Source organism: Merops nubicus, unplaced genomic scaffold (genome assembly GCF_000691845.1).
Source record: "Merops nubicus isolate BGI_N331 unplaced genomic scaffold, ASM69184v1 scaffold27240, whole genome shotgun sequence".
Classification (NCBI taxonomy): Eukaryota; Metazoa; Chordata; class Aves; order Coraciiformes; family Meropidae; genus Merops; species Merops nubicus.
The window spans coordinates 63,578-73,817 of record NW_008582622.1 but is presented as its reverse complement, the minus strand read 5'-3'; the positions used below and the strand labels follow the sequence as shown (position 1 = coordinate 73,817).

The 10,240-nt window shown below is 45.3% G+C and overlaps 1 protein-coding gene across 1 annotated transcript in view; it reads right to left on the bottom strand.

Moving 5' to 3' along the window:
* Positions 1-451: 451 nt before the first annotated feature.
* Positions 452-10,240, bottom strand: part of GABRP (gamma-aminobutyric acid (GABA) A receptor, pi) — a 12,739-nt gene continuing 2,950 nt past the window's right edge. Inside the window, exons 3-9 of the mRNA XM_008938284.1 lie at positions 9,553-9,620; positions 7,333-7,550; positions 6,381-6,463; positions 3,877-4,014; positions 2,459-2,611; positions 1,718-1,911; positions 452-766 (exon numbers count right to left, since the gene is read on the bottom strand). Of these exons, the coding sequence (XP_008936532.1) occupies positions 452-766; positions 1,718-1,911; positions 2,459-2,611; positions 3,877-4,014; positions 6,381-6,463; positions 7,333-7,550; positions 9,553-9,620 (1,169 nt within the window). The remainder of the gene's footprint in view (positions 767-1,717; positions 1,912-2,458; positions 2,612-3,876; positions 4,015-6,380; positions 6,464-7,332; positions 7,551-9,552; positions 9,621-10,240) is intronic.

The following is a 10,240-nucleotide window of genomic DNA, read 5'->3' as shown; positions in this document are numbered from 1 at the left end:
GGCTGCCGCACAGAGGGCGCGGCCAGCGGGCACAGCCCACCCGTCACCGTCCTCTCTGGCAAACAGCACGCAGCGGCTACGATCCTGCGTCCCCTTGCAGAGCTACACCAGAAGGTTCCAAACCTACTTCAGGCCACCCCGGTGATTTTGCCGCCTGTAGTGCTCCGTGGGCTGGCACTGCAGTCCTACACACACACCTCCAGCCAGGAGGGAGGCTGGGTGCTGGAACGAAAAGCAGGTACGAGCACAAGACCCAGCACAGCCACTCAGCTGAACAAGCAGTTGTCCAGAGTCAACGTCACCAGTGCTGCCACACCAACACTATGCTCTGTGCCTCAGAAGACACAGCAGGGCAGCTTGTCCATGCTGGATTCATGAGGTTACGCACCTAGGTGCCCACTGGCAAGATCCCTCTCCTGATGAAGTAGGAGAATGAAACAACACATTTCTACTAAAAATAGAGGTAATAAGCCCAATAAACCACATTGACCAGCATGAAAAACAAAGGGAAAAGCAATTTGGAGTAGTGGTCTACATTGCTGGGGTTCTGAATTGTGAAATAACCAATAATCCTGTGCATTTTGTTTCTCAAGACACGTTTGATTTTCTCATGAGTTTTCATGGTCAAGTCACTGCAGTTAATGTTATCGCTGGAAATCTCAACACTTGTAAAGCTGAGTTTCCTTTTATAGCTGGCAATGGAGCTGTTGAGGATGTTGGTGACAGTGACTTCTTCCATTTCCTTAGTGAGTTCATTTGCAGGCCCCTGAAAAACAAGAGCCTATAGTCAGGTTTTAGGGCTTGTCTTCGCCTGCAGAGGAAAAGTGCTTTAACCAATAAGGAGACCATAAAGATAAAGATTAAAGAATGCGACTTCACATGTGTTCATCCCAATATTCAAACAAGCTTTTCAGCTGCTGCCCATTCGTGTGCCTGAAGTCCCAGCACTGCCTGTGTTGCCACCACTGTGTTTCTAGAGGTATTCTGAGATCTTTGATCAAGTCTCACTGAGCAACCCAACATCCTTCTTCTACAAGACATCCATCTATTCACATCTACACAGTAACTGAACAGCTGGGGAACAGTATTGAGGTGGGAAACTGCTTTTCCCTCTGATAGGATTTGGACCCTTGAGGAACACTGGACCACAATTACACTGGACTATTTAATTTCTTGCACTAAAGCGGAGGACACTGAACAATTCACTGTCTCTCTCCACCTCTGCAGAACACCAGGGACTGATGATTGATACTGTCTTCTAGGAAGGGCAAAGGGTTCAAGCTTTGCTCTGCTAGAGGACATGACCTTCCAGGTCAGTGTACTAGTCAGAGTTATTCCACAGAAGAGCAAAGAGATGTGTTATACAGGCTGCTCTCTGGCAGGAGTAGAGGTGCTCTGTGCTGGCAAGTGACCTCAGCACAGGGCCACAGACCCAGTTCCAGCAGGAGGCCAAAGTGGCTTCCTGAACGTGGTCCTGTGAAACTGCGATGACTGGCAGCTGAGGCTGCTGCACTTTCAGCTGCTGTGCAGAAGTGTCTTAGGGACACAGCCATCTAGTGCTAGTCATGCGTTTGCTGCACATTAAAATTTAGATTTAGTGGTAATTACAAGAAGCAGTTGTTACTGTATCCTCACCAGGAAGACCACTTGTCTTAGTTAATGGAAGACTACTGTCACTACAAGCTAACTAGCCTTATTAAGCCAGACCAGGCTTTACCTCTTGAGGTGATTTAGCTGCACACTTTTGTGATGAGCTGTAGTGAGCCACTGCATATTCCACAAGGGCACCAAAGATGAAGCTGAAGCAGATGCCAAGGTAAACATCAATGGCCTTGATGAAACAGTTGGTTTTTGAAAGTGAACTTCGTGAGCCGATCATCAGAGTTGTCATGGAGAGCACCGTCGTTACTCCTTGGAAAGCAAAAGAGGAAAGACTTTCCCTTGTGAACGCTGTGGAAGAGGCTTGGCCCATTCTGCACATGTTATCACTCCCTATTGCTAGCCAGACAAAGCACATAACTTCTTAACAAATCCAGATCATCCATCAGCTTAAATGCTTTTGTAGAATTAGCTACTGGCTTCACACAGGCTCTCCCTGCCTTTGACAGCTTGGCTCCAACAGGCTCTTTGCTGTCTTATTTTTCTTGCTCTCAGTAAAAAAAAATTACTTACTCCACCCCCTCCAAAGCCCATGACAAAGAGCATGTGCTCTATCCTCTACACACTGCCATGAGTCTACCAGGAGCCCTGGCTGTGCTCAGCCCTTCAGGTGGGCAAGTGTGACAGCCACAGCCTATCTTCCATGCTTCGTGCTGCTAACCTGGCTCTGCCACAAGAAAAAGCAGAATGTGAGCAGACCATTTATCGAGCAGAGAGCTCAAGAAAACTACTATCTACCCAGCGTCCAGGGGCTCTGCTGCCTGCTTAAATCTTCTCCCTTCCTCGGGCACTAACTCACCAATGCAGGTTCTTGCAGGCACTGAATCCAATGTGATCCAAAAAGAAACCCAGGACAGCATGACAAGCAGCGTGGAGGGCACATAGGTCTCCAAAATGAAGTAAAGGACATTTCTTCTCAGCTCAAACTGCAGTATCAGTCGTGGGTAACTGCCTGTTCACGAAAGGAGGAACAAGTGAACATGAGTTTCCCACAGACACTGGAACTGAAGCTGGGACAGCCCAGCACCAGCTCTTCAGCTGAAGGAGGCCAGCTGAGCTGCCCTGAAATCCTGGGAGACACATTACTTACATGAGCTCGACTTCGTGCCTCAGAGGCCTTGCTTACCTAACATGTCCGACACAATAGAACACCTACACAGCATTATTGGACAGGAGACTTCTGAACTAATGTGTGACTTGTAAAGGGGCTCCTGAACTTGAGACACTGTTCTAAAAGTTTCCACTGTGGCTTAACCTGGAGTAGAGAAGGGCTGAGGCTTTCATCTGCTCTCTCGTACTCAGCACAGCACGCTTTTCCCAAGAGCTGCTGTGAAGGGGCCCTGCCAAGTTCAGGCTTAGCTGAAAAACGACTTTTCCTCTCCATTTCAGCAAATTCACGCCCCAAAGCATCCCCACATCTTATTGTCACAGGGAATTAGACCCCCTGTATTCATTAGTAATTTGCCATTTTTAATAACTGTGCCTTTTTATGCTCAAAAAAACTCAGACAATTTTTTGAAATGAATTTGCCATCATACTGGTGAAAGGGTTCTGGGGCTGGATTGCTACTATTTTTAGGTGAGATTTCTGCTGTTGAAACAGTAGCTCCCTTTGAAATCCAGAAACAAACCACATGTTGTTTGTGGGCTGTGTACACTCAGTAAACAACAAAACACTTATTTTTAAAACCTGGTCATTCTAAGGAAGTTTTGCCCCCTTTCAGTGTCTGTGATTGGAGAGAAGAGTATTTACATGGATAATGAAAAAGACATTGAATTCTGATGTACAAAGGGATCTTACTCCATTGTGATAGAATTGTAATTTACAAACAAAAGTATATTTTAATTTTACTCTCAGTTACTGTGAACATGGATCTCTACAGTATTTATAGTCTGCACACATAGGAGGAAGGGAGAGAGTTTCTTCAGGTATGTTCGAAGAAAAGAAATGGAGAATTAAAAAAGTAATTGAAAATCTGTCAGATGAATGTAGTATATCACACACCCACTCTCCCCCATCTTTCCATGGATTTCCATCTTACAGATCACACTGGTTGCAAACACTTGGATTTCACCATCTTTCTGTGCATCTGTTTTTGTGAGATTAAGATTTGGTAAAGACTTGACTGGTTCAGGCTTCTGTCAAAAGCTCCTGGCCCATAGAAGGGAAGGGGAAATACTCGAGAACTATTCCTGCGTTTCTCTTTCACCGATTTACCCGTTTCCTGCTGTGACTTGGAGACCAAGGTGTAGTAATGTTCCACCGTGTACTGAGAGAGCCGCAACTTTTCTATGCCACGGACAGAGTCGTTTCCTCTCAGCCAGCTGAAGATGACATCGTTTTCATCGTATCCCCCTATGGAGAACGGAAAGACCCATATTACCACGGCTTAGCCATTGCCCTGCTCTGTCTCCTGAGGGGGAACAGGAACACGATCCAGGCGTTGCAGGCTGGACAAAGCCCTCTGAACTGTGTCATGCTATGGGTGGATGTTGGCTGTTCTGTCACTGCTTTACTTCCAGGCTGCTGGTTCAGATTCCAACAGGAACACACGGCACTGTGAACGACGCACGACATGCAGGGCTGCTGAGCACCTACTGCAATCAGTTACGTGGGGTGCTTCTACTTTAAAATATTTTAACTTTTAAAATAATATATTCCCGTCATCTACAGATTGATTACATGCAGCAAGATAAAACTTCTGCAACAATCAACTCTTCAAACATAGTCTCTTCAGTCATGGGAGGAGAGCAGGAGAAATGTAGTGGTTAAAAAAGGAGAGAATTTGCCTCTTACCAGGCAGCAGAAGCACATTTCAGTGAATCGCCTGTTCAAAGTGCTTAAAAATACCAGAAAAGGTGTTTTTTGTTAGCAAAGAGCTATGTGGTTATGAAACAGGCTCTTCTCACGGGGGGGTGTGTTGTCTAGAAAACTTGCTCATAAAAGCTGCTTTTTCTACAAATCATTCCTTCTATCGCAAAAGTTTGAAGTTACTGAGGACAAATAAATACATCCAACATTTAGATAACACTGAATTCCTGCCTCCAAACAGTGTGACAGATGAGATCAACAATACTAGCAGTAATCAGTAAACTCCTATATGCCAGCTGACTAATTGCCCCCAGAAATGCAAATGGTGGCGTAACATGACCTCGGGTTGGACTGAGGAATACCTCAGCCTGAGGGATAAAGCTTGTACTGAGTCACCTGCCTGCCATCCGCTTCAAAATTTTCACTTAATTTAGGAAACAGGCCTATCATTCTCACTAATTTGATTCTTTTATTAAGTGCCCTTCTTTAAGAAATTAAGTAGGGATGCTTTGATTTGTGTAATAACCTGTTTGTCCTGGTAGGAGAAATAAGCAGTTGCAGCTCTATTTTTATCTAATTGTGTTTACTTATTAGACACAAATTACCAGGACTTGAGTATGATGAACTTCTAAATTAGGTGTCCAGGGTATGAATCCTTGTGTAGAGCCCTAAGCACGTGACTTTTCAAAGTTTCTAAGCAGTTTTATGAATTGTGGTTACTCAGGATGATTTTATAATAAATGATAGATTGTTGTTAATTCATCTGGCATATAAGTAGCATTATTTCCGGGCACTCATCCTAATGAAATCTCCAGTGGGCAATGTGCATGTAATTTCATTGGAATTATACAGCAACTGAGCATGATGTAGGACCCAATCACTTCTAAAACTGGCCCAAACAAGCTATGCTTTAGCAGAAGAGGCCAATCATTATTATTTCAGGAGCTATTCTTTGTAATAAAGTTAACCATGGTGAACTAATACGATTTTAATGTGAAAATAATATGTGCTTCCCTCGGTGCTTCAAGCTGCAACCCCAGAAGTTAAAATCTGGTCTTTTCAGGATTGAGATTTTAGATGTTCCTCTCTGTGACATGAAGTGGGATACGGTGGCTTGCTTGTTGTGGCGCTTCACAGCAAGGGACCAGCAGCACTGCTCTTGCTGAGCTCCCGGGTAAAAGCCCTGTAGTGTCCTAAATTTTCCTGGAGCCTTTCCCAGCCAGCCTTGCCATAGATGAGCTTTTAGTTTAACCGAGAGCAGAACTCAATGACTAGTCCTTTTCTTGAGTCTTCCAAGGCCAAGACCCCTCCTGCCGACGAGGGTCACATCTGCCTCAGTGTAAGAGAGAGCCCTCATGGAGCAGCATATACCGCAAAGCTGGGCTGGGCCTTAGTTTCAGTTCATGAGGCTTGTTGAAAGGCAAGTTCTACTCGTATTCCAGTAAGAGCCACCTTTCACACTGTCTGGTTACAGTGGAGGTTTGGGGGGTGTGACAGGTGGTAGACACCTCAAAATGTGCAAAGTTGCTCCCTGCTGTACTCCATCATGTGCTCCCTACCCCACATGTTAAGTTTTGAGAAGCTATGTGTGCTAAAGGGCTTGAATTCAGAAAACTAGCCATTATTACTTCATCTTTTTGTGCAAAACTGAAGCTTCTACACTTTGATAAAAATACTATTGATTACTACTCTTTTTACATAAATGGCACAGTGACAGGAATCCTCTAAACCATGGATTACAATGCAAGCATCTGAAGAATGATGAAGCAAAGTTTTCTTTTGGACATTAGTATTTGCAGGAATAAAAGTCTACTCCAGAAGGCCACTGTGATGAATCCAAATATAAAAATGTGTAGCTACACATGAATACACAAATTTAAAGTATTTTTTTTCTAGAATGTTATACTTACAGCTTTCTAGCTGCAGTTTGCATGTTTGTGTGTCCATAGGATATTTTGACAGGTCCATGTTACAAGCAACAGTAGTAGTGATTCTGTAGGAAGAGAGAGAATTCCAAAAGTTGCCATAAAAGCACTTAAGGAAACATCTCTAGTTTTCAGAGAGAGCTAGACCTGCTCTGTCATTTAGATAATTTTGACCTGTGACATGAATGAGCTGATATGATCAGAGAAAACCTTCCTTAAGAAGATATGCTCTTTTCAGCCACACTGATGAAAACATACACAAAGGAGGGGAGATTTGCTTTGCTGCGGGGGGAGATTTATCATAGAGTCATATTGTCCAGTCCTACGGTTTGCACACCTTAAGAAGTCACCACTTGTCACCTGAGGCACAGTAACTAACTGCCCACGTACCCTGGCTTGCTCTGACGTGGAGTGTGACTGAGTTTCACTCTGCAGCTGAGGTACTGGGACACGATTGCTGCGAGCTGAGAGGAGAGCACACGGCGTGAGCTGCCAACGAGATCACAGCGCATGTTTCTGCAGCACGCCTACAATATGGGTTTGCTAAAAGGCCAAAATGGTGGCTACAAGGCACAGGGCAAGCAAATAGCTTCCCACTGTTTGTGAAGGTTTTATCACTAGAATGTCCTCCTTCCATTCCTTCCCTGCCTCCATCTGATCCTACTTGTGTGACACCTCAACTTGTGAGCTTTCTGAGCAGGCACCATGCTCAGGACACAGCCCATCCCATGACAGGCATTTCCAAGTGGCCAGAACAGGGGAATGGATCACAAGAGTATGGTCACAGTTGGCTTGTTGACCCCAGACCTGTTACCTGTCACAGCTGGTATCTGTTCCTGTTCAGCATAATTCTGGAAAATTATTATTATTATCTGGAAGATAATTCTGGAAAACTATTCTGAACCATCATCATCAGCAAAACCAAAGGCTGACTCACCTCAAGGCGTACAAGATCGTGCCGTTAGAGAACAATCGTATGAGGCGGTTCCCCACAGTGACGTCGTGCAGGAAGGACTTCTTTGACTCCACAATGTAGGTGTCTGGTACCCAGAGCAATTCCACTAGGCGGGCATCTAGCGTGAAGCTCTGGTTGCCGTGAAAGACCAGCCGGGGGTCTGTCCAGCGCTGCCGCAAGTATATAGTAGCTGTGTAATCCTGGGAAAGAGAGGAGAACCGGTGAGGGTGCCCATCCTGGACACCCACACGGCATCTGCTCTATCTGCTGCATGCAAACAGAGGCAGAACACACATTGTTCAACCTATCAAAGCTCAGCTTCAAATGCACGCAGTAAATCTGATAAAACCATAGCGAAAATTTATTTTCTGTATTACATTTCTCATACACTTAAACTCTAAGGTGTAGTGTTTGAGGACTAAATATTATTCTTATAGTACCTTTTTTTTAACATGCAATTATTGTAATTGGTATTTTTGTGTCCATTTGGCATTTAAGAAAACAGATGGGAAGTGCACGCTTGAGGCCACTCAGCCAGCCATTAACACTAAAAGTCATTGTCTAGAGCTACAAGACTACAGACATACTAGATCCCTGATCGAAAGAGACACTGGCAGCTTGGAGAGAAAAGGTAAGCAAATCCAACCTGTTATTTCACTGAGGTCTTTAGAAAAACAACAAACAAATGAAAACCCAAAAGTTGTAGCATCTTTTTTAATCAGAGTTTTGAATCTAAGGGCACTAGGATTGACTTGAGTTTAGCCTGCCAAAATCTACCTGCAGTGACTGGACTATTTTCACAGTGCTCCATCATAAAAGAACAGGCAGCAGCTGAAGAATTGTCTTCAGCTCTGAAGATCATTCTTTACTGGATGTTCTGGATGGCTACTGGGTGCTGTTGTACCATTTCACTTCCTTCCCTACGGGTGAAGTAAATGCAGCCAGTAGCGGCTTTTACTTTCACAGACAGGCTGCTACTGGTGGTGGTGTTAACAGCGCGAAGCCACCGATTCAACACAGATCTGCTGCCTGTCTGTGGAGGCTGAAGCAGTTCTGCTTCATTCAGTCTATAACTTCTCAAACGCTTTCAGAGAAAAGCTCTAGGTAAGTAGTGGGTATCAGCATTAGCTTTTACAGCTTTTAAAATTTTACACTCAGCGTGTGACAGGAGAAAGACCACGTCAAATAATGTACCGCTAGTGCTTTCAGTGCAGCCAGCTGTAATAGGGACAGAAGTGAAGAATCCTGGGTTCATTTTCCGGCTTTTACTGAGGCAGAGTAAGCCTCTGCAGTGTTTTCCATGAACAATTTAGGTGCACCAAGAGGAAAAACTCCAGAACAGGAGGCCCTTTACAAGGCCCTTTATTAAGACAGAAGTATGTGAATAATTGATTTTGTTCCTTCTGCCCCCCCCAAAATTAAAAGCTTTAGACAAGTTACAATATTTTATTTACTGAACTTGTTTAATTTTTTTGGAGGGAGAGGGAAAAAAAAAAAAGTCAGCGATGTTCTTGAAAATGCTGCCATTAAGTGTTGAAATTGTTCCTGACTGAAATCCTGACTGCTTGGACTGAAACTATTTGCTGAATTTAGTCAAGTTGCCCATAGTTTTAGTCAACCTGAACCAGGCACTCTCAGTGGTCAGTGTTTTAAATCCAGCTGTTATCAGAAGTGGTAGGAACCAGACTTATCAGTGGTAGGAAGATATTATCTGTAATTCGAAAAGTATTTTTTTTGTTTGTGGTTTTTTAATTATTATTAATTTTTATTTTTCTTGGGATGGCCAATCCTTTGAGCCTCAGACTGTGTCGCGGCTCAAAACCTTATTTCTCCTCCTTGAGGAGAGCCACAGCATGTCTAACAGAGGCCACCCCTGCCATACACAGAGGAAAGGTAACGGAAATGCTTCACGGGATTGAGTTTTTTAATTTCCAATGGGTCTGAGTTCCAAGAGGTGCTGAGTTTTTGCCCAGTAGGACCTTTGGAGCCATCTCTATTTACTTACATGTTACTATGGCACCTACATAGTCTGCAGTCATAAACGAGCCCTGTTCTCATCACAGCTTTGAAAGCTGTCAGCAGACACAGAAAACCAACTCCTGTGGAATACGAGTTTCTGTGCTGAACGCACAGGAAGGCATCACAAGTGTCTCAGGCAGGGCCTACTCTCATCTCTTACCGAACAAAAATTCTTTCACTTACCATGTCGCTCTCGGATATACTAGAAATACTTGCAACATCCAGACTCATGGCAATTTGAACCGGTTCCCCTGCGGAGGGAGAGAAAGGCTTCAGCAGAGGGGAGCGTGAGGCCCTGGAGAGAAGTGCCGCGGGCCCCGCTCACAGCTCCCACACTGGCTCTGGAACCACGGGAGCCCAAAGGGCCAGACGGCCACAGGGCCTGGGGCTTGCAGATGGCATCACGAGCCGAAATGAAGTTGTCACTGTTGGGGAGCCGGACTTCCCTCCACGGTGGTGGCAAACGCCCACCAGCGCTAGCTGTGGAGACCAGCGGTTTAGAGCAGCGGCGTTTCAGAGGCATTTGCGAGGGCAAGTGGCCATGGCCAGCGTGTCCCTCGCTACCCAGCGCAGGGGCCGGAGCGGTGGCCTCTGGCCAGAGCGTTCTCCATGCCCGGCTCTGCTCCAGCCTCCCGCTGCTCGGAGGAAGCGCTGAGGGGCAGAGAAACTCCGGGATCCCCGGGACCGTGCACCGCCTTAAAAACCACAAGGGCAACAGCCTGCGCCTCCGCGCGTTTATTCTATTACCGCTCCATTCACAAGCAAATGTTTAGCACTTTAAACGCCGAGTGTGGGTAGCCCGGTTTTCTAGCGCTACCTCTTAGAAGGCACCACGAGAGGGCAGCTCCTCCCCAGGAACGGCAGAACTCGG